Below are 25,749 nucleotides of genomic sequence, written 5' to 3'. Positions count from 1 at the left end.
TTCCTAAATGGTTAATGCAATTCTTTTGTTAAACCACTTGAATTAAAGCTGTAAGTCTACACTTCCATCACATCATGATTGTTTCATTTCAAATCCATTGTGGTGGTGTACAGGGGCAAAATCGCAAAAATTGTGTCACTGTCCAAATACTAATGGACCTGACTGTAATTCAAATATATGAAATTAATTTAAATACTTTTGTCAGGTTCAAATCAACCTGGCTAATTTTCTTCTAACCAACTAATCACATATTATTTTCAATGATATTCAATTTTAACTTCCATTAACATCATTGATTACGTGTTATTCATTTGTCAAATCTCAGTAACAGTATGCAAACATTCAACTGTCATAATGTGTAAATAAAAAGTTGAATTGTTCTATTTCCCAATCCCGGATGTATGCAAGAGTATGTATCTCTGTTTGCAAGAGTAAATAAATTAATGAAGGAAATGATAAAAGAGGGAGACAGAGAAAGAATCTTTATCTGTAATTCTAATCCATATGGAAAGCTGAAAGTCTGACATAAGCCTCTGAGCAAAAGGTCAAAAACATCCAACAGCAGCAGTGCATGTCTTTTTAGATCAGCACTGCTCAGCAGACAGTGTAAATTAATCTGATTAACTCTGCTAGCTTTTCAGGTACACAAAAACATAACCTCTGCACAGCTGACCTTTAGTTTAAAAGACTCTTGATAAATACTAAATCATATAGATATGTCCTCTTTGTTCACAGCAATTGATGAGGCGCTGCTGAAGGCATTGCGCAACTTCTAAAATCTGGCATTTAGAAGTTGAATGTGAAGCAATTCTCCTGACCTGGAAAACAAACTATGAGCAGAATATTAAATGGTGCTAGTTGTTCATACACAAACAGTAAAACTCAGCTTTTCAAACAATTCAGAAGAATATGGTTGACCAAGATCAACCTATAAAATTCTTTACTATCCACAGCATATACACCTTTAAAATTATTGGTTTTAGGACTGTCTTTGAACTTTGCAGTTAGAACATGCTTAGTCTACAGAACAGGTAGTAAGAACAGGAACTGCAGTAGCACCTTCAGTGCTACAGATCACAATAGCCTTGGCTCTAATGTATAAATTCATCTAAATCTATTTTTCATGAATCCACACTCTTTTGCTTATTTAGCCTACATTCACACCAACAGTTAACCCCTGTTGCTTGTAGTTTGTATTGGGCTGAATTGAGCCTTTGGTTTATATGAAAGGCAAGATAATAATTATTCCTAAAGGGTTCTTTGGCTGGTTAAAGGGTCTAACTTTTCTAAAGAGGATCTACCTTTAAACCAAGTATGTACAGGGAAATTATCAGTTTAAGGTTCCACATAAAACCTTTAAGGATTACCTAGAGACAGAAAATAAAGAAGCTTTTGGTACTAGATGGAACCTTTTAATCCTAAAAATGTTCTAAATCAAACATGTCTTCATACAGTCATTCAGATCTTTCACATAAATAGGCTTTTTATTAAATATGCTAGGTAATCTGATGATGCTCAGTGTTCTACCAAAATTGAAATTGCAAAATTGATCAGGTCCTCAATTCTGTGATGCAGCAGAATAAGATGCAGAAATGACTATTTTCCTTTAACTGCATATGAGTGTTTTATTCCATTTACACCATACCAACTTGTAAGCAAATTCACATTTTGCGTTAATAAAATGCCATACTTTTATCAATTTATAGTTACATTTAATGTCAAGGAACATCAGCAAAAAAACACAAGTCCCTGTTATCACTTGTGTTATAACATCTATAAACTGTCTATACGTCACCAACATATAAGTGTCCCATTTTTTTTTCTCTTGAGTCTCTTTTACACTCTCTGAAATCTAGTACATTATCAGAATACCTTTATCAGTAATGTTCAGGCTTTACATTATTCAAACATGCAGCATTTTACCAGGATGCATACATGTACATTTGCAATTAAAGTCATTTTATATTGCATGTAGGGTTGAAAAAAACAACATTTGTTCTAACTCTTGAGATTATCACCAGTCTTCTCTCCATTATAGCCCAGAATGTAAATTCATGCAGCATTTCAGTGTCAGGTGGATACGATCTCAATTTGCTCTGATATATTTCAGCCCATGTCGCTAACATGTCTATTATATATTGTTGTTATATCTGTAACACATCATCATCAGGGATTTTACAAGGTGCATGTTACAAGGTGTAAACCGCCAATCATACCAGTCATTTCAGATACTTCAACCTTTCATATTTCAATATGTCATGCAGAAATGTATATGTTCAACATCCACCACTGTGTCACTTTCTTCCAGCATACCATGTTTACAATGCTCTAGACAGTTTATTATTTTACTAGTTTAAAGTACATTTATGATTTTGCACTTTTGATTTTGATCTGTGTTCAACATTTACAGTTTGTTGTTTTTTATATTAGTAAAGAGTGTAATCAATTATATAATGATATAAAAAAAAATATTACATAAATAATTTCTTTATTTTTGTAGGAGTGTGCAACTGTAGCACTAGAATTTCATTGTATATAGATGATTACAGCACTCTTTATGCCATGATAATAAAACTTGAAGCTTGAAACAACATTGTTGGACTATTGATATACAGTTCACTCCACTAATATTGGCATTAATATTACTTGATAGATATGAGCAAAGAAGGATGTGACCTTTTGTCCAAAAAAATTCACAAAAATACTCTGCGCTCATGGATATCAAACAATTGCAAACAAAATGTCGGGGTTACACATGTAACACTGTTCCCTGAGAAGGGAACGAGACATTGTGTGAGCTTCACACTGTGGGAAGTACCCTCGCAAGCAAACAGTATCTGAAGTCTGTGTAAAATCACGCCTATTTATAGGCCTGCCTTGGTCAGGTTACGTGGCATTTTATATTCAAATGGCACCTTACAAGCATACCCCAGTGTGACAAAGCTACACAACATCTCGTTCCCTTCTCAGGGAATAGGGTTACATGCATAACCTAGACATTTTGTTTGCAATTGTTTGAGTTCCTTTCAAAGGGAACTCAACGTTGTTTGAGCTTCACGCTGTGGGAACGACTATACCCACTCCATCATAGCACACACATCCTGTAAGGGTACCCCTTAGATAACACCTTTCTTGAGGTGACCCCCCTAGTAAAATGAGCCCTTATGCCCAGAGGTGTAGTGAGATTGCGTGCCTCATAAGCACTAGAGTTTGCTTCTGCTATCCAAATAAAGATGCACTGCTTTGACACAGCATCACCTCTAGAATCACTGCCAAGCAGACCAGCAACTGCTTCAACTTATGCCAATGGCCGGAGTGGTGGACATAAGCCCAAAGAGCCCTTACTGGACACAGAAGGTACAATCTTCCTTGTTCCAGTGTAATGAATGGAGGAGGGAAGAAAGCTGGCAACACGGCTCGGCAGCAGACGGAGGCACTCAGGAAAATAATCTGGTCTAGAATATAGGGAAGCCTTGACTAATACAGGGGCAACAGAGATGTCAGGGCCAGCTAAAATGAGTTACCTTTAGGGTCAGTAGCTTCTCTGACACTGATCTACCCTGACAGACCTTCCAGGACCACAGAAAGGTCCCAGGAAGGTATGCGTGGTCTGCAGATGGGCCTCAGCCGCCTGACACCATGTATAAACCTCAAAGATAGCGGATGCTGCCCCACAGAGGCTCCATCAAGGGGGTGTGGCTGGCCGAAATGGCGGCCACGTAGACTCTAATTGTAGCAGGAGCCAACTCTGCTGAGAAACATTACTGTAAGAACTCCAGGACTGTAGCTATTTTGCAGTACACCACGATACAAAAATTTGCCACTTAAATGCATACAATTTTCTCATGGATGGTGCTCTAGCGTTTAGCGTTCAACCACGGTAGAGACACCGGAATCTATGAGCTGGTGCCGCTCAGGGGCCAGACTCACAGTTTCCACAGTTCAGGCCGAGGGTGATAAATCAACCCTCTGGCATAAGACAATAGATCCCTGTGAATAGGTGACCTCAGCCACGTGTGTACAATGTTGTCCAGCCCTAACCTTTTTTCTTTGGTGCGGGAGGAGTGAGGACAAACCACAGTGGGCAGTGTGTTGTCTCATTGGAGGCAAACACATCCACTTCCGCTCAGCCAAGCCTCCACATATGGACTCCACTACTTGTGGAAGGAGTCTACAATCCCCAGGCCTCAACCCCTGGCTGACAGGATGTCTGCCCCCACATTCCGGTTGCCCAGAATGTACACTGCAATCACTGACAAAACTTCCCCTCCACCAGAGAAGAATTAAGTGTACCTGCCTGAACAGCAGAGTTGGGTGAGTTACTGTAATCTAATTACTTTTTCTAATAATGCAGTAATGTTATGCATTACATTTTAAATTTATGTAATTTGTCTAGTTACTGATTTCAATAAAATTACATCACTTGCGTTACAAATTTATTGTTGAGAAAACGATAATAAGTAAAATGCATTTTTAAAATAAATCACGCTTTGCCCCAAAGATTTTTTCTTTTGCTCTGAATAATTCTCCACTTGGAGTGGTTTGTCACTACATAACTGAACATCAGTAAAAGAAGATAGCGGTTTTGCAATTTTATATTTTCAGTGAAGGTAAGACCAATCAGACAGGGTTTAAAGGAAAATATGTGGAAACACCCGTGTCTTATTGGCTGACAGCTCTCAATTCTGCCAAATGCTATCTCACACAGTTAGTGTGAGGAAAAATGTATATATATAGATTTTTTTTTTTTAATCATTAAAGGGTTGAAACTGACACTAACATCCTTTGATGCTGAGCAGGAAAACAAGGTGTGTAAATTTCTGTATGAGTTCCAATTTATGTGAACATGATATGAGCAGAGCATAAGGAAAGATAATGTACTTTGCATGACACTGTAGCAGCTAAACCCATACAATGATAGCTTAGTTGTGCGTCCCCTTGGCTACTGACACCAAACTAGCATAGTTAGAAAAGTTTTATATTTTATTGGTCTGGTAGTCCTACAAACAGTGACAACACCCGAGACATGTTTTATGATAAATCCAAATTTTTCTGATCATGTCATACATTGCGCGCTAAAATTACTGAAAGAACTATGAGTTTCATTTTGTAGTGTATTTTTGTAACTTTGACGGGATTTGAAAGTAACGTGAAAGTAAAGTAATCTGATTACTTTTTACATGCAGTAATCCGTAATGTAATCAGATCACAATTTTAAATGAGTAATTAGTCATATGTACTGGATTAAATTTTTTGAGTAACTTACCCAACACTGGTGAATAGGGGGAGTGAACCCTCCCTGGTGGTTGGTATATTGAGACCACCACTGTATTGTCTTTCATAACTAACACATGGTGACCTCTCAACTGAGGAGACGAAATTCAGTGCTAGGAGTATGGCCAGCATTTCTAGGTGATTTATATGCCATTTATGTGCCATATGCCGTTTACATGCCATATATGCCACTAGATGAGGGCCGCTCCAGAGATGGCGTCTGACATTACCGTCTTGTGATTAAGAGACGCTGCTAGAGTGTGACCCAAGGCTAGAAACCAGGACACCTCCAAGTTCTCAGAGCACATAGGTATCACCACATGACACTGATAACTTTCAGGGTTTTGTCCTCAGATGAAACCCCTGACTTTCAGCCACCACTGAATGGTCTCATGTGCAATAGGCCCAATGGTATGACGTTGGCTGCTACTGCCGTAAGCACCAATAGTATCTGTAAATACTGGAAGGGATGCCCAGACCTAACTTTATCTTGCTCAATGTTAATAGGATTGACCCTACGCGTGTTGGCGATAGACACGCCCTCATCGTATTCAAATCTAATATAACCCCTAGAATAGTCGTCCTCTGACTGGAGAAGCAACTTTCCCTGAGGTTTAACCTGAGCCCCAAGCTCCTAACGTGGGCGAGAACAACATCTCGATGTTGAATGTTAAATATACGTGTGCAACATTTATTGGCACCCTTTTCATCAATACTTTGTGCTACCTCCCGTTGTCAGGGTAACTGCTCTGAGTCTTCTCCTATAATGCCAAATGAGGTTGGAGACTACATGGCAAGGGATCTGAGACCATTCCTTCATACAGAATCTCACCAGATCCTTTAAATTTCAAGGTCCACGCTGGTGGACTCTCCTCTTAAGTTCACCCCACAGGTTTCTATGGGTTTCAAGTCAGGGGACTGGGATAGCCATGGCAGGATCTTGATTTTGTAGTTAGTAAACCATTTTTATGTTGATTTTAATGTATGTTTTGGATCATTGTCCTGCTGGAAGATCCAACCATGGCCCATTTTATCCTTTCTGGTAGATGCAGTCAAGTTTTCATTTAATACTTTTCCATATGGCTACCTCTCTGTGTGTGCCAAAACCACCTCTGGTGTTTACTGCCAAAAAGCTCTATTTTGGTTTCATCTGACCATAGAACCCGATCCCATTTGAAGTTCCAGTAGTGTGTGGCAAACTGAAGACACTGAAGACACTTGAAACTTGTGGTTATGTAGGTGACTTCGGATTGTAGTTTTGGAGATTTTCTGACCACAAGATGCAACTAACTTCTGCACTTGTCCAGCTGTTATCCTTGGAGATTTTTTGGCCACTAGAACAATCCTCTTTACAGTGTGTTGAGACAATATAGACATACATCCAATTTGCAGGTTGATTCATAACATTTGACTGGAACTTCTTAATTATTGCTCTGATGGTGGAAATGTGCATTTTTAATGCTTTTGTTATATTCTTATAGCCACTGCCCATTTTGTGAAGCTCAGCAACTTTTTGCTGGACATCACAACTATATTCCTTGGTTTTACTCATTGTTATGAATGACTAGAGCACAATTCTTAACTAGAGAAATGACGAAAAATGCTCGCTAAAATCCTTATACTCATTTAGAAATACCATACGAGCATCAGCGTGGTCAATGCCTTTGAATAAATTCAAGTAAATAATACATAAATAAATAAATAAATAAATAAATGCATTTTAGTGCTAAAAGTCAAGTTTCTGGTGATAATCAGACCAGGTAGTGTTTTCACGAATGCACAGAAATGGTCCCGTTATGACTCCAGACCCCTGCAGTGTCCGTCGCACTGGTTGATGCTGAAGATGAAGACGGATCAGGGTCTGAATCAGGAGAGTTTGCGTCACTATCAGTTTCGGTTTCAACATCGCCTGAACTTTCACTGTTGTCACTATCTAGAATCCTCGCTCTCGCCTGTGTAACTGTGTATGTTTTCTTTTTTTCCCACTGTTTTAGATGTACCTGTGTTCACTGTAGGTGTAACTTTAGCTGGAACACGATTAGCTTTTCACTTTGGCATTTTTAGTTCACTTCTACTATTACACCATTATTCACGCTTGGATCTTCATCGTAATGCTGGCGTAATAACGTAATCACGTTGTGACGTCATGACCTCATCAACCTTCCGGGTTAAAAAATAATAATTAAATAAGTAAGGAATCATAGCAGAGTAATGCCGGTACACCGGCCTTACGGGGATAACGTTTACACTGTAAAGCCGCTATATCGGCCTTATGGGTATTTGGCATAGACGAGAAAGCCGGTATATCGTCCTTATGGGAATAGATCAAAGGCGGGCAAGCCGTTTTTTTCGGCCATACGGGGTAAGAGGGTTAAAGATATAAATAACTGGCTCTCTTCTTCTTCTTCTCAGTGATAAGCAGGTGTCAGAGACGGAAAGTTGTGCAGCACCATCTAGTGTACCGGGGTATTTCTGCGTTTCAATAAGTGTTATCTACTGTCAGGAAGTGAATTTACACTTTCATTCAGCACATCGCCCGCGTTTAACATGTGGGTGTGAACACCAAAAAACGCAACAAAAAATGGATCGCTTAACGTGCTGTGAAAAACGTCCCGATGTGAACAGGCCCTAAGGCTATGCCAGAGAAGAGCTGCTTTTTGCATTAAAAGATAAGTTAATCTGAAAAAAGGTGATTATGCTGTTGTATGATAGGAGTCTCTGATGTCATTACGAGCAGAGTTTGATATATTCAGAAAAATTTATTTAAGTGTTTTGGCCACAGTAAATGCGCACTTCCAGCTACCATAGTTATTGTCCCTAATATGTTTGTAGTATACCTCAAAGTTGGCACAATTGTTTTTTCTCCTGCATTTTAATATAATTCCTATTAATATAATACATTTGATGTCTATAATTTTAGTGCAAAATGAATTTTGGCCAAACCACTGTACAAGCTTTCACATTCACAAGACAGAGAGGAAAGAGAGATCAAAGTGACCCAGCATATCCAGTGTATAATGAATGTGTGATCTAATCTGAAAAATTGGACTGCTCCATAATTAACCTTGCTCAAGCAATGGATATTTAGCTTCCATCAAATCTAATAGAACTGAACTGAACTAACAGGTTGTTTTTCATAGCAATGCTTAAGTCTAATATAAATCAGTAAAACTACTGCATAGCTGTTTTTTAATTTACCAAACATGCTAAGTCACTGTGTTATTATGCCAGTCATTCCTTTTAAATAGATCATATGGATTATGTGCTATATTAAAAAACAAATAACTTTTCCTTCTTTTCATATTTAAAAGATTATTCATGGCTACATTTCCACTCCTTGCTTATCTCTGGGATCATCAATGCAAACATGTAGTGCACGGCTCAAGAAAAAGAGGAAACCCCAAAACAGAATCAGAGACTTGCTTGTGTTTGTATGTGCATGTGTGTGGGTAATGAGTAGCCTTTAGATAGTTTTTTAAAAAAATAACCCACAACTTCCCCAGTCGGTTGTTTCCTAAGCAAGGTAAAAGGCAGAATAGCTCAAAGGAGGACTGCAATTTATCACTGTCAACCAGAAGAAAAATGAAGGAGAATAGGGTGATGATGAAAGAAGGCAGAAAGAAAACTGTAATATTAATACAAGTTCTGTACCATAGTCCAGTCCATTTTTCCTTGGTCCATCACCATTTTTTTCAATGTAAAAATAGTCTGAAAACAATTTGCAGCACAATATTTCTATAGTGTCCCTATTGTGATACATTCTTGAATGGTTTTAATAGTTATAGGCTTTTCCTAAAGAGTTGATTTTTCACTGTATTTGCCTTGTTTGAGTGATGGTATATATGCATATTACTTAAGAGCTGATATAAGTATTATATTATAGGTAAGATGCACTGTATGTTATAGCCAGTTTAATTAAGGTTATAATTAAATCTTAGTGTGAGATGAAGATAATTTTTTAGAAGTGCCAGGAACTGAAACTCAGGCCTCCCCAGACAAGGTTCCCTCAGCCCAGGTCCAACTGATGGACTTGGACCCACCTCTCAGGAACCAACCATTAGCTAAACCACAGCCTTATCAATGGAAAATGGGTCAAATTGTTTTGAAACTTCCATACCTATAGTCTCTTCATACCATCTGATTGTTCATGTCTCCCTAGCCTCAGAGACAGTAGAGGGAAGCCCTGCAAGATACATCTGGACAAAAAACTTTAAGATCCTGAATTCTGAGAGACAGCATGAACTTGCAAACAGGTTCCAATCCCTCCAAGACTGAGGAGTCGGAGTTGGAGACTGAGGAGTTGGAGTGATTGCTTCAAAACATGGAAGATCATCCATGAACTGCCCGGGAAGAAGCCTCAAACTGAAGAATAGGGATGGTATACCTCCAAAGGATGCTGGAAACCTTCTGGCTGAATGGTGTGACTACTTCAGCAGCCTACTTATAACAACAATGGTGATGCCTCTAAACTGCCACCTCATGCTGGCAGGGATCATCCAATTTGGATGGAAACTTCTTTGTACAGTAGCAACTGTGTGTGGTATATACTTCTGAAGAGAAGCTGTGAATGGCACCAACTGTTGCTTTGCCCCATGCAGCAATGCTGGATTGTGCCATCACAGCTGAAGCCTTGCAGCATGGGGCAAAGCAACAGTTGATGACATTCACAGCTTCTCTTCTGAAGTATATATCATACACGGTTGCTACTGTACAAAAGCATACAACAAAAGTCTTGTATGTAAATTTCATTTTGAAAAGCAGCCAGGCTAGAAGCTGTGCAAAGAAAAATGAATTCCCTAAGCAGGATAATGGAGGGTTTCCAGGGCCATCAGTTTTCATGGTTTTCACTAGTAGTGACCTTCAGTCATTTTAAAAAGTTGTTTGGCTCCATTAACAGAGAGCCCATGCTTTGCTGTGCTACACCACTACAGAATACCACACTTTGTTTTCAAGGCCATGGGTGTTCTTTATCTCAACTCACAGGGCTCAGTTACCATGGATGACATGTCTACTCTACCACCTCTACACCCATAATTACAAGAGTCTTGCAGGGTGATGTTTTAGCATCTTTCCCATTCATCACCTTGTAGATCACATCATGTCCAAGACTGCCACGGGTGCAGGGATTTGCACCTTCTGTGTTCAAGACAGCAGCCTGCTGTGTGCCTGAACCTTGACTTTGCACGTATTGCTCTCCTCAAAATCCCACATGCCCAGACTCAGCTCACAAAGACAGCATCAGCAGATAAATGCCTGTGACTCCTTATCAGAACCTCTAAGACTGAGTACATGGCCATCAACTGCATTCCCTTCCCCAAGCTACAGGTTTATGGTGCTTCCATCAGTGACTTTAAGTATATCAGCTCCTTCTCATCCAGAAAAGAAGGACTTGGACTGCCATAGAGATCTACCCTGGTCAGATCAACTCCTTTGCCACCACCTTCTCCTGAACACCACTGTCTACTGTATGACCAGGACAGTCCCACTGATTAACCGGGTAAGGAAGCATCAGTTGAGATTCCCAGGTCATATTCATTGTATAAACTGAAAAGAAGAACCCTGTATGTACCACCAAATGGAAGACAGAGTCTAGGACATCAACACACCTCAAATATGACCCATATCCAGAGGCTGCTGGGGATGTGGACACCCTTTAGGTTAGTTGGCATAGCACACAACAGCTACTGAAGGAGTCTCATATTTGATCAGTACTGGCTGGATGACTGAACGAGAGTGAGTGTGTTTTCACAGAAATTCAGAAACAGATCTTTCATCATGTTGCTAAGACACTAGGCCAATGAGTCTCAATATATAATATACATTTGTTTCATAATGCAAGCAAGAATATTTTAAGTAGTCAGCAGGGTGACAATGTTTGCGATTTTTCCAGTCATCTTTTTTAAATTCTTTTTTATTTAGCTGTCTTTTATTGTATTAGTTAAGGATATTTGAATAACAAAGGAAAATATGCTAGGCTAAATTTTGTCAGTTTTGGTACTTTTTCAACAAAATATGAAAAAGAAAACCTTGTTTCTAGGATTTTATTGTTTTTATGCAGTAAAAAAAAAACTATTACAATTACATAATATACTGGTAATTCAAGCTGTAACTGATTATAAAGTATTACAGACTATTAAAATAATAGATTTTTATTATTCCAAAGATTATTGGAGTAATCAACAGTGTATTTACAATAATAACTTAATTGAACTGATGCTACTGTAAAATACTCATATACTAACCACACATTACACTAGAAACAGCCTCATCTATATTTCAGTTTGGACTAAACAAGAATTTTGAAAATCTGCATGGATCCTCTTACTCGCTCAGCTTCACTCTGCCTGAAATTTTGGATGGCCATGAAAATCCTATTTAGGGGCTCCTGAAATTGCCTGTAATTGTGTATTTTAGATGTGTGGAATTAAGTTCTGCCCTGCAACAGAGAGAGAGAAAACCCCATCTGAGAGGGAATGATTGCCTCTGAAGCTCTCCCAGGCACAAATATTTATGAGGCAGAGGGGTAAGAAAAGAAAATATACACAGTGAGAGAGAGAGAGAGAAGAGAGAGAATACATAAATGAACACAATGATAGATAGAGTCATTAATTCATTCATCTTCAGTAAATGATCCCATGAACACTGGGTGCAAACCAAGAATACAAACTATATGGAACACCAGTCCATCACAAAGCATCATGCACACACAATCACACACTTGTTCCTAGCAGGTTAGCAGCTCTTTTTTAGTTGTACCTTTTGTTCAACTGTGATTGATACAGCAGGTGTGTTTTCCACCATCAGTAAGGTGCACACAGACAAGCTAATATAATTAACCAGGGTTGCCTAATTTCAGCTAAAGTTACTGAATTATATTCACTGAGATTAAAAATCCCAAAAACTCACAAAAGACTTAAAACTAGCCAAAAAAAGAAGAAATTTGAAAAAGGAGTGACAAGTGGACACCATATCTACAAAATTATATTTAATTTCATTTATTTGCTATGAAACTATATCTTGATAACCTCATTAACTCTCCTGTCCGCTGCTCATCCCTGAGCATGGGGCACAATGATTCGTTCCCCAATGGGCCTCTAGTAGTACTTGTTGCAGTTCCCATTTTTTAACATTAGGTACAATAATAACATCTAAGAAATTAAGTTGGACAGTGAGCATGCTGCCTCATGATTTCTAGAAAGGCAAGCAAATCAAAGAAACATCAGCTTATGTCTGTTCAACAGCAAAAAAAAAATAAAAAAATTAATCGTTGGTCACTCAAAAATGGTCATTAGTATTTCAGCATTACTTAAAATGTATGTAGTAGTGAACGAGTTCTTTATGAAAATTAAAATTTTTTGAATGGCTGATATATAATTTGAAGCTCTGCCTAGAAAAGCCACCACAGTCAGAGAACCAAAAAAACCCCCACAGGGACATGGGAAGAACATGCAGTTTAGAGTTTCACACCAAATAAAACAACTGGAAAACAACATAGTAGAACGTCTGGGTTACACGTGTAACCCTGTTCCCTGAGAAGGGAACGAGACATTGCGTGAGCTTTACGCTGTGGGAAGCACTGTCATGTGTGACCGGCATCTGAAGCTCATGTAACATCATGCCTATTTATAGGCATGCCGTGATCAGGTAACGTGGCCATTAAGCGTGCTGCATGATATAAAAATGGCACCTGTGAACTGTGACATCAGCCTCTATTATCTGAAGCAAAGACGCAATTCACAGGCATGCCCCAGTGTGACAAAGCTATGCAATGTCTCATTCCCTTCTCAGAGAACAGGGTAACTCAGACATTCCCTTTCAAAGGGAATTAAATACTGTGTGAGCTTCACGCTGTGGGAATGAGGATACTCACTCCGTCATACTGAGGGCATGGCCTGTTCAAAAGATCCAAGCCTGAGGGTCACTGCAAGACACCCAAGACCGGGGTGGAATATATATATCCAGGCTGTAATATTGAATGAATGTGTGCAGCGTAGACCACCCCACCACACACACACATCCTGTAAGGGTACCTCCTTCGAGGAGGCAACCCCCCAGTGGAATTCCTCACCATGCAAGACAAAAAGTTGCCACCTGAGTGCATACAATTTCCTCATGGATGGTGCTCTAGCATTCAACATGGCCTTTACAACCTCAGATGCGAGACCAGAATCTATGAGCTGTTGCCCTTCAGGGGCCAGACCCACAGTTTCCATAATTCCAGCCGAGGGTGATAATTCAGCCCTTCGGCTTGACACAGTAGATCCCTGCCGATAAAAATTTCCCAAGGAAGGTCATCTAGCAGGGATATTATCTCTGAGAACCATAATCGAGCTGGCCAATAAGATGCTACTAGCAGCAAACACAGACAGTCTTGAAAAACTCTCGCTAGAACTTGCAGGAGCAGAGTGATCATGGGAAAAGCACACAGATGTGACCTCAGCCATGTGTGCACATGGCGTCCAGCCCCAGTGGTGCAGGAGGACTGAGGGCAAACCACAGTGGGCAGTGTGTTGTCTCCTCAGAGGCAAACACATCCACTTCAGCTCAGCTGAACCTCCGCCATATGGACTCCACCACTTGTGGATGGAGCCTCCAATCCCTGGGACTCATCCTGCCTTGACAGGATGTCTGCCCCACATTCTGTTTGTCCAGAATGTACACTGCACTCACTGACAAAAACTTTCCCTTTGCCCAGAGAAGAATTAGTTGCACCTGCCTGAACGGGGGGCACGAACGTAACCCTCCCTTGTGGTTGATATATGAGACCACAGCTGTGTTGACTGTCACAACTGACACATGGTGACCTCTCAATTGAGGAAGAAAGAATTTCAGTGCTACAAATATGGCCCGCATTTCTAGGTGATTTATATGCCACTCCAGAGACCATGAGCTGGACAGCCGTCTAAGACCGCATTTCAGCCCATGAGGGAGGCGTCTGCCATTACTGTATTGTGATAAGGAGACCCTAGAGTGTGGCCCGAGGCTAGAAACCGGGGATACCTCCAAATTCTCAAAGCATATAGGCATCGCAGCATGATACTGATTATTCTCAGAGGTTTCATCCTCTGACGAAACCCCCGACTTTTCAGCCACCACTAAAAGGGTCTCATGGGCAATAGGCCCAATGGTATGACGTTGGCTGCTGCTGCCATAAGCTCCAACACTCTGTCGTAGAGACTGGAGGGGATGCCCAGACCCAGCTTTATCTTGCTCAATGTTGATAGGATTGACCCTATGCGAGTTGGGGACAGAAATGCCCTCATCATAATACAATCCCATACAACCCCTAGAAAAGTTGTCCTCTGCATTAGAGAAAGCATACTTTTCTTGAGGTTCGAGCTGAGCCCCAAACTCATCATGTGGGCGAGAACAACATCTCAATGTTGAATCGCCAGTTCCCTTAATCATGCTAGAATTAACCAGTCATCCAGGTAGTTTAGTACACAGATGCCCTGGAGTCACAAGGGAGCCAGAATGGCCACCATGCAGTTTGTGAAGGTGCAGAGGGATAAAGCTAGCCCGAAGGGAAGAACCCGATATTGGTAAGCGTCACCACTCACCACCACCACCACCTACCAAAAGCGAACCTCAGGAACTTCCTGTGACTGGGCGATATTTGCATGTGGAAATATCCGTCTTTTAGATCTATTAGCACAAACCAGTCCTCGAACTGAATCTATGTAACAATAAGTTTGAGCATCAGCATCTTGAACCTGTATGTCCAAAGAGTACTGTTCAAATGACGCAGATCTAAAATTGGCCACAGACTCCCATCTTTTGTGCGGACCAGGAAATAACGGCTGTAAAAACCTCCCTCCATCAGGGAAGAGAGGTTGAGCCATAGGTGCCCCTCTGCTGCAACCAAGCTACCCAATGAAAGGCCGATATGATGGGCCAGTTGTTTGGTCGCCCGGAGAGACAAATCTGTGGTGCAGCGAAGCTCTGCCACAGCCTCGGGCCCAATTCCCTCTCCACTGTCGAGCTCACTCAGCAGGTCTGCTTGGTAGGTCTGCAATACTGCCATTGTATGCAAACAGGCCTTTCCCACCAATGCTGAGATGGCCTTACATGGCTTAGAAGGCAAAGCCAGCCTCCCTTCATTATCTGCCGTTGATGGAGAGAGTTAGCTTGCAAGTGCCTCCTCCACTTTCTGCAAAGCTAAATAGCCATGTTGTTCATTCCCCACAATGGCCGAATAATCTGACATTGCGGGGTTATAAATACGGCTAGTGTATGGCCTTCCCCAGATGCGTGATATTTCATCTTGCACTTCTGGAACAAAAGGGGAGTTTTCTGCTGTGTGAGGGAGATTTATTTTCACTGGGAAGAAAGCGCTCATCCAGCCTGCTACGAGCCAATTCCTCTTCCCTGGGCCAGTCTAGATTTAGTTTTTTTAACTGCCCTAGTAATCACTTCAAGCAGCTCTTTGTATGCCTGAGAGCTGGTCTTTGTTTTTGTTGCAACGGCACTGGCTCCCTACTGGCTCCTTGAAGTTAGAGAGGGTGTTTTGGCTTTCCATAGTGGAAAGAGGAGTTGCAACGCAAGCTCCAAAATCTGGCGGAGAGCCAGACCCAGACGACAGAGCAAGAAAGAGAGCAGCACTCATCTCCGGCTCCACTTCCATATCCCCAGGACCTGAGCCCAGATCCACGAGGTTCTGAAAACCAACTCCCTTCGGCCCAGAAGAGAGCAAGCCACGAGAGGAGCTGCCTAATTGTAAGGCGTTCACAGTGTGCACAGTCAGACCCCTTGAGGGCTGCCCTGGTGTGCTCCATCCCTAGACACTTCACAAAGAAAGTGCCCCCCCCCATGATGAAATGGGAGTCAAGGCATGACACACTTCTTGAATTCTGTCTCACTCATAATTTTCTCTTTTTTTAAAGGAACAGAAAAGAAAAGAGAATTTTATTTCTTTTTTTGAAAAAATAGAGAGGAAATGAAGCGCCTTTCTGCGTACGTTACACAAACAACCGACATGCAGTCTTGCTGAAAATAATAGAGGCTGACGGCGTGGTTCACAGGTGCCATTTTTATATCACGTGACGCACATAATTGCCATGTGACCTGACCATGGCAGGCCTATAAAGGCCTGATGTTACACAAGGCATAGGCATGATGTTACACAAGATTCAGATGCCGGTCACGCGCGAGGGTGCTTCCCACAGCGTGAAGTTCATGCAATGTTGAGTTTCCTTGGAAAGGGAACTAAAGTTATTACATTACAAAGGAAACCCCACTTTTGCTGCTAGAGTGTTCTCCCTTGGTCACCAATGCCTTGGCATGAAGTGTGCTTATGTGCTTAATTCACAAACACCCATCTACATCTGTGGAAAGAAGCACATACACTTAATCACACCAGGATGGTGGGCTGGTGTGCACACACATTTTTATGCATGCCTATTTGCATGGAGATTGAAGGGAGAGAGAAAGAAATAAAGAGAGAGAGAGAGAGAGAGAGAGAGAGAGAGAGAGAGAGAGAGGAAGAATAGATTAAGAAGTCAATTCCACTGGGCTGAGAAGGAGCTCTGGTGTGAGTAGATAAGCAGAAGCTCTATCTCTCTCTCTGCTGCCAGCAAATATGTATCCAACAACCCTACACACACACACACACACACACACGCATGCGCAAACACACACACACACACACACACACACACACACACACACACACACACACACACACAGACAGAGTGATCAGGGCATGTTGCTTCTAAAGAGCCTTCATCCTATACAGCAGGCATGATGTTATTTTTAGGTACACAGGGCTGTTCTCAGTAATTGTAATTGTCACCAGAATGCCAAATACAGAGCCATAGAAAGCCACCAGAGATCAAGACCAGCTGGGAATGTTGGGGTCATGATTATGAATGAAACAGCCAATTAGACACAAGGGAAGTGTTTACTTTTCATCACTATCAAAGCCAAAGTCAAAGTCTGCTGAGGTAACAAGAAATCCAAACCTCAGTTGGATATAGCCTTTCGGGGTTGAGGTCGTAGTTAAATACTTGGTTTTACATGAATTTTTGAGATTTGAGAAAACTGTGCTATGATGGAGAAAATAAAAAAGTAATTTAACCCTGCATGACTTGTGAAATCCTAATCAATTATTTTTTCTCTTTGTTTTTACTCTTCTTTAGGCATAAAAAATTATTTTACCTTCATTTTACTTTTACATACATTTTTCAAAAAGTTATTGAAGTGTCCACTCCAGTGGACTGCATGCATTCAAATGAAGAAATAGTGTCCACTCTAGTGGCTGTTATGCAGTTATTCTGTTGAAATCCTTGCAATAGCCAGAAAATGGCTTTTGAATAGCTGTCCAATGTAGTGACCACAATGCATGAAAGGGTTGAATCACAGCATGACAGGTTTAAGGCTGGTTTAAGTGAAGCAAAACTGCTGGGTTTTCAATCTTGAGCCTGTATATGGAATAATATACCAACCCAATGATATTCAGCCAACAGACCCTTGGTTGAAAATGGATCATGGATGAAATAGTTTAAAGGAGACAAACACCAGTAAAGAGATAACTATACAGCATTAACAGCTCACAGAATTCAGCAACATTGTGGTCCAGCGGGTGGAGTTGCCACCTCACACCTCCAGGGCCCCCGTTTGTTCCTGAGCTCAGGTTACTGTCTTTGAGGAGTACATGTGGGTTTCCTTGAGTTGTCCAGTCTCCTCCAACCACCCAACACGTCAGTAGGTGGACTGACTCCTGTAAATTGCCCCTACTACTGCTGCTAACCACACAACACTTTATCTATGTCAGTGATTCCCCAGAGCACAGAGTGATTAGTGTTTTGCCGCCTGAGCATTAGCTAGGCTTGTTCTGTTTATTGTTCCAGTTTCTTTTGACTTCTTGCACGGTTATTGATTTCACGTGTTCTTGCCTAGCCTAGTTTATGCTGTTTGTACATCGCCTGACCCTGGCCTGTTTGGTGGATTACGTTTTTGATCACAATTTGGATTTGTCTGCACGCCTCTCTTTAAATAAAGCCTTTTACTGCACTTGCATTCGCCTGCGCATCCGAGCTATGATACTTTAACCCTCTTACCCCTAAGTTCCCACAGTATTATGTCCCATAACCCTATATTCCCCAGAGAAACAGCACACCAACCCTGAATTCCTGGGCCAAAATCAACATTTTAATTTTAACATTTTTAGGCCTTGAAACAACTTATAATAATGTATTTGTGTAATATTACTTTGAAAATGAAGCAGTTCAGTGTTTTTACTAAACTTAGAGCACAATTCTTAACTAGAGAAATTACGAAAAAATGCTCGCTAAAATCCTACTCATTTAGAAGTACCATACGAGCATCAGCGTGGTCAATGCCTTTGAATAAATTCAAGTAAATAATAAATAAATAAATGCATTTTAGCACCAAAAGTCAAGTTTCTGGTGATAATCAGACCAGCATGTAGTGTTTTCACGAATGCACAGAGATGGTCAGGTTATGACTCCAGACCCCTGCAGTGTCAGTCGCACTGGTTGATGCTGAAGATGAAGACGGATCAGGGTCTGAATCAGGAGAGTTTGCATCTCTATCAGTTTCGGATTCGGTTTCAACATCGCCTGAACTTTCACTGCTGTCACTATCTAGAATCCTCGCTCTTGCTGGTGTAACTGTGTATGTCTTCTTTTTTATTTCACTGTTTTAGATGTACCTGTGTTCACTGTAGGTGTAACCTTAGCTGGAACACGATTAGCTTTTCGCTTTGGCATTTTTAGTTCACTTCTACTAGTACACCAATATTCACGCTTGGATCTTCATCGTAATGCTGGCATAATGTCATAATCACGTCCTGACATCATGACGTCATCAACCTTCCGGGTTAAAAAATAATAATTAAATAAGTAAGGAATCATAGCAGAGTAATGCCGGTACACCGGCCTTATGGGGATAACGTTTACACTGTAAATCCTCTATATCGGCCTTACGGGGATTTGGCATAGACGACCAAGCCGGTATATCGTCCTTACGGGAATAGATCAAAGACGAGCAAGCCGGTTTTTCGGCCATATGGGGTAAAAGGGTTAAGCTCATCTAAATGCATGAGTACAACCTGATGTTCAGTCACAAGATCTCAACACAACTGAATCCTTCTAAATGAGCTTTTATAAGAAATCCATTACAAGCCAACTCAACACTGAATAAGTACTGGAGTCAGTGTGGGTCAACGCTTTGTTACATCCATGTTCCTACTGAAGTAAGGCTACTTTGAGGGCAATTTTTTTTTTATTCTTAGTTGATTCATAGTCATCATTGCCTGACAAGTAGAGGTAGGAAGCAAACAATTTTACATATGGCATGAAATCTTTTAGGACTCATACTTAAACTCATAATATTCACACATGCATCCTAATTTGTGCCATGGATCTGAAATTTTGCATTTTCAGTAAAACTTTGCAATAACTTTTATTAATACATCATCATTAACTATAAACAATTATATATATAGTGTATAGTGTATAATAGTGCATACACCCATTAACACTGACATGAACTATCATTTATAAATATTTGTTTATTATCAAATTCTGAAGAACCAATGATTTGTTCATAGCTATTATTATCCATCCAACCATCCATTTTCTATACCACTAATCCTTCAGGGTCACGGGGAACCTGGAGCCTATCCCAGGGAGAATCGGGCACAAGGCGGGCTACACCCTGGACAGGGTGCCAATCTATTGCACGGCACAATTACATACACATTCACACACTCATTCATACCCTATGGACACTTTTGACATGCAAATCCTCTTACTATGCATGTCTTTGGACTGGGAGAGGAAATCGGAGTACCCGGAGTCCTCCAGGTACCCAGAGTACCCGTTATTTTATATTATTAAGTGCTACCATATTTTCTATAAACCCATCTGTTTTTTAAAGATTCCAGTTATTTTACTTTGGCTGAAGCTCTTATTTATCACTAAGAGCATAAGTTTAATGTTGTTTAATCACTGAATACAAGAATTCCAACATCATTGCTATAACAGTTTGCTTTTATCTCCTCTAAAAGAACAACAGTGCTGATTACAGTGAGAACCCCTGAGTCCTGCTACATTACATCACTGGCTGTGCTCTTGGACAAGATGCCATTCTGATTACTTGCTCAATTCAGGTCAGGTTGTTACAGCTATAAAGCTTCCATTGCCACAACTATTCAATTAAATTAAATTATATTTGTATAGCGCTTTTTACAATGGACATTGTCTCAAAGTAGCTTTACAGAAACATATAAACACAGGACACAGATTTTAAGTGTGCGAATTTATCCCTATTGAGCAAGTCGTGGCCACGGGTCAGGTTGTTATAGCTATAAAGCTTCCCCTGCCACAACTAAACAGACATTACCCTTGGGAATCAAGCACATTTTCTGTGATTTAGCCTGTGATCAGGCAATGGCTCAGTCAGGCTCTGTCCAATCAGCTGTATTATGCAACCTGTGATAAAGAGGTGCAGTAGTTTCACTAATTAGTAAGTGTGTATTGAGTGTATAAACAGAGAAGAGAAGAGGTAATAGTATATGTGTCTAAGCTCTACAAGCTCTACTTCATATGGGTAATAGGTGTAATAGTATGTATGTAATAGTGTATTAATAAATCACAGTATTAAAGATATTTCTAAAATGCTTGTTGCTAGTAATTCTGCAGCATTAACAGGCCACATTAAAGTTCCATTCTTCCTGACTGTGGTGAGCTGCACAGCCACATCTCAAGCCAATTTAAGTGACACATCTGAGCATAATTCCTTGTTTCATGCTCTTTCTTTCTCTCTATCTCTCTCTCTATTTGTGCAATAATGTATTTTGAATGCATTAAGTGTCATGCATGCAAATGTCAGATGCTGAAAAAGCTGTATGCGTGGGTTCAGCAGTATGTGAAAGTACAAGAGTGAGAAGAGAGAGAGTGAGAGAGATTGTTAATGTAAAGATGCATTCTTTCTCTGAACATGATGGCAACATTGCCTGTCTCTGTGTGTTTGGCTCCCTATATTCATGAAAATAAGCACACGTACATCGATATAAATGGGAAGATATGATTTTGCCTGAGGCTGTTCCAAAATAAAGTCATCCAAAACCTCCAGTTTTTGCATATGGGGCTCAATATGTAAATGGGTTCACATATTTAAAGAAAAAAACAAGACGATTATTAGCCAATAGACTGAAAAAGCCACAAGGGAGATAGAAGCACTTTTTTAATGAAAAACATTCTTTGTTCCTAGAAGCTGATAGTGTTACCCGTTCATTTTCAAATCAAAATGTCAGATTTGATTTGCAAAGGTGAGGTCACTCATTGAATATGAAAACAACTCAATGAAAACCTAAGTGGAAAAATGTCCTACATTAATGAAACAATTTTGTATATCGATGGTCATTCCACTCGCCCATGCTGATGTACTCAACATTAAACAGTTGTACCACATTTGAAAGTGCCGTTTAATGGCTGATACATCTGTACAAATCTGAGGCTTAACTGACTGAAGTGACTAGGCTGTGGGCGAGAGCAGTGTGTGGTTCTCATCTTTAGAATACTAGCAAAGAAATGGTATGGGTAACTATATATGGTGATATGGGCAAAAGGAAAGCCAAGCTGTGATGAAAGCAAGTGTCTCTCATTATGAAAGTTAAAGCAGTCCTTAATAAATTTTTCTAAATATATTCTAGTGATGTTCTGTTTTAGATTTAAAAATTAAATTAGCATAGATTGAAGTGACACAGCGACAGACAAACATTTGCATTGCGGTATTAGGTATAACATATTTTAAGCAAAGGTAACACAGTGATGAGTTTAAATTTCAAAGCTAGCGTGGGACGGCCAGGGGGTGTGGCAGAACCAGTTCCTCCACAGATACCCACTTAATTAAGGTAGTGTATGAGGCTTTATAGCCTCAGAGGGGGGAAATGTTGTGGATAAAAAATGTCATAAAATAAACATGAGGGAGACCTAGTATCCAGTAAAGGGGAGAAGACAAAAAGACGGGCACCAAGACACACAGAAGCGGTGTGAGGCGGATATTGACTGATATTGAATATTGAATTGGAGTCACACTTTAAAGATCTTAGCTCTTTAAGAGTAATACACTATGGTTTATTAGTAAAAAAGGCAAAAAGAAGTATACGAGCTGAGGAGTGCTAACACACACACACACACACACACACACACACACTCTCGTGCAGTCAAGGGTGGGCAAGTAGACATAACACACACACACACACACTCTCTCTCTCTCTCTCTCTCTCTCTCTCTCACACACACACACACATATACTACTATAACTTTATAAGAATACTAAAAAGGAATATTAAGATATTATAAGGGTAATATCTTATAATAATAATATATATACTCTTTATAAAAAACAGAATAATAGGATATGTAGGACAGTAGAAGGGTAATATAATGATATTATGAAGTAGGAAGTACAGTAACCTGTTTTTTAAGCAGTATAACTATATATAAAATAGAGATATAGAGCAAATATGAAAATAAATTATAAACTAGAAATGCAGGCTCGCAAGGAAGGCCTTAATGTTAAGAGAGAACCATGAGGAGCCATTTATAAGGGTGGCTGAGTCAAGCTGCCCCCCCGCGAGATAATAGTAAGACCAAGGTCACTCTAGATTGTTTTGTCTCTCCACTTTTTGATTCTACGGGTAATTCAAATCCCTTGGTTTTGATTCTATGGGTTATTCGAAATCCCTTGGTTTTGATTCTCTGGGTTATTAGAAATCCCTTGGTTTTGATTCTATGTGTAATTTGAAAACCCCTGGTTTTGATTCTATGTGTAATTTGAAAACCCCTGGTTTTGATTCTATGTGTAAGTGGAATAGCCCTTTTCTTGAACATAAGAGTAAGGTAGATGAGCTCTTTTTAACCCTATTGGTAGTGATATCATAGTCTTCTTGAAACCTATGGGTTAGTTACTGTGTAAATACAGTATAAATACTGGAGCTTAAGCTCAGGGTATCAGATCACTTCTGAGAATTCTCATCGGTGTGGATCTCGTGTGGTGGAACGGAACCAATAAAGCTGGACCCTTGCTTCTTCTCACTCACGGCTGGTGTCTTTTTTCTATCTCCAACTGGGCTCAGAGGTAGATGTGAGTATTGGCTTCTGTGTTGAATTTTAAGTGTTTTTGGGTAATAGGCTAAATTTGAGCCAACAGAGTGTATACACTCACCATCTACATTATTAAGAACACCTGTACACCTGCACATTCATGCAGTTGTCTAATGAGCCAATCCTGCGGCCGCAGTGCATAAAATCATGCAGGCACAGGTCAAGGGCTTCAATTAATGTTCATATCAAACATCAGAATGAAAAAAAGTGATATCTGTGAGTTTGATCATGGCATGGATGTTGGTACCAGAATGGCTGGTTTGAGTATTTCTGCTGATCTCTGGGGATTTTCACACACAACAGTCTCTAGTGTTTACACAGAATGGCGCAATAAACAAAAAGCATTGAGTGAGTGACAGTTCTGTAGGTGGAAAAAACCTTGTTAATAAGAGAGGTCAGAGGAAAATGGCCAGATTGGTTCGAGCTGTCAGTAAGGATATAGTAACTCAAATAATAACTCTTTACCACCGTGGTGAGCAGAAAAGCACCTCAGCATGCACAAAACCTCGAACCTTGAGGTGTATGGGCTACAAGAGCAGACCACAACGAGTTTTTCTCCTGTCACCCAAGAACAGGAATCTGAGACTACTATGGGCACAGGCTCACCCAAACTGAACAGTTGAAGATTAGAAAAAAATCACCTTTTTTCCAGTCTTTAACTGTACGGTTTCAGTGAGTCTGTACCCATGATAGCATATGGAAGGCTTCAGAGAAGTGAGTAATTTAATGCGTATAGTGGCTGATCAAACAGAGATGGAGAACTCAGAGAAACCAGGAGAACTCTTACTATTCAATAATTTAATTGTGTTTGGGAGAATAAGCACACTAAGTAACAGAGAAACACTATTCATTTATTAAATTCTGAGCACTTTCATCCTACATAATACAAAGAGAAATGTCCATGGTACTGAAGGTACTGAAAAATAAACAATATGGATTCTCGGTTGCACTGCTACAGAATGGATAACCTTTATCGTCTTTGTGTAATTTTGACTTTTTCTTAAGATTTTACTAGTTACTAATTTAACCCTAAAATGCTTTAGTTTATAGTCACTGGTTGGAAAAAATGTTACACACCAATTTTATCACAAGTACACAACTAGTTATAAAATTTTGCTGTTGCCAAATATTTTCAGTTGTTAAGGTGGATAAAGTCAGTTATCTGTTGATTATCTATGTTGACTTGTATAATACTGACTTCTGTTCTGGTCAGAATTACAAATGATGTCCAGAGTAGGGGGACACACAGCTAAAGATTGTTTAATCATGAACATGATTTTAAACACCTCATATAAAATTCCAAAGCCAGACAATGACTGCTTGTATCTGCTTATGAATTAGTGACCTTGTTATGTAGAGCTGTATCTCACCTGCAGGTTGGGGTCTTCCTCGTGCTGCAGGTGGGCCTCTTCTGCTGCTTCTACTAAACGCTAGAGAGAGAGAGAGAGAGAGAGAGAGAGAGAGCGATAGAGAGAGAGAGAGAGAGAGAGAGAGAGAGAGAGAGAGAAATTGATGAATGTCACATATTGCACAAGGGTTTATGATTCACTGCACACACATTGTGCAAGGAGCACTTGATTCATTGCACAGTTCCAGTGATAGTAAGCAATGCTTTTAAGCACCTCAATATGCTTGAAACAGAAATTTACTCTTAACTAACATAATTACATCACATCATGATTAATGTAGCAGCATAATTAGCATTTTGGACAACACTACATAATATGCAGCACTTATTTTCAAGCTTTTCAGATGCTTGTGGATGACTTTGCAAATATATACTAGGGGTTTAATGCAATGCCACTATATGTATCTGTTTAGTGCTCCAAATATTCATATATTTATTTGAATTTGAACCCAAAGTGTGTGTGGCCTAAACTGGAAAAAAAAATTGTTTGTTTGTTTTTAAATTAATAATAAACCCTACCATTCTACCTCTGGCAATACTGGGAAACAGTGTGGGGAAAAAAACAGCTTCAGAAATTCTGGCTCTGACGGTTCCTAAACCTCATCGACATCATTCAAATTTATAATTGATCTCAACTAGAGATGTGGGCAGCACTGGTATTTAATCTCTGTACCTACAATTTAATCTTTGTACCAGCAATATTTTGTAAATAATATTGTTGGTTTTTCTAGCTGATGGTTTAGTTCAGGTGAAGTTTCTTCTCAGCATTGCATGACTCTAAGGGCATACAGTGGCTTAGTGGTTAGCATGTTCACCTCACACCTCTAGGGTTGGGGGTTCGATTCCTGCCGTGGCCCTTTGTGTGCGGAGTTTGTATGTTCTGGTTTCCTCCAGGTACTCTGGTTTCCGTCCAAAGACCTGCATGGTAGGCTG

At 40.1% G+C, this 25,749-nt stretch overlaps 1 protein-coding gene across 3 annotated transcripts in view; it reads right to left on the bottom strand.

Moving 5' to 3' along the window:
- The window catches only part of cacna2d3a (calcium channel, voltage-dependent, alpha 2/delta subunit 3a), a 409,741-nt gene that overhangs the window by 258,107 nt on the left and 125,885 nt on the right, over nt 1-25,749 (bottom strand). For all 3 annotated transcript variants that reach the window (XR_008396432.1, XM_053680196.1, XM_017468484.3), the window contains exon 4: nt 24,779-24,838. Coding sequence is in view for 2 of the 3 variants with exons in the window: in XM_053680196.1 (XP_053536171.1) it covers nt 24,779-24,838 (60 nt within the window). In the remaining variant the exon portion in view is untranslated. The remainder of the gene's footprint in view (nt 1-24,778; nt 24,839-25,749) is intronic.

The sequence above is a fragment of the Ictalurus punctatus genome, chromosome 5 (genome assembly GCF_001660625.3).
Source record: "Ictalurus punctatus breed USDA103 chromosome 5, Coco_2.0, whole genome shotgun sequence".
NCBI classification, from domain to species: Eukaryota; Metazoa; Chordata; class Actinopteri; order Siluriformes; family Ictaluridae; genus Ictalurus; species Ictalurus punctatus.
The sequence above is the reverse complement of the archived record's forward strand: the minus strand, read 5'-3'. Positions and strand labels throughout refer to the sequence as shown.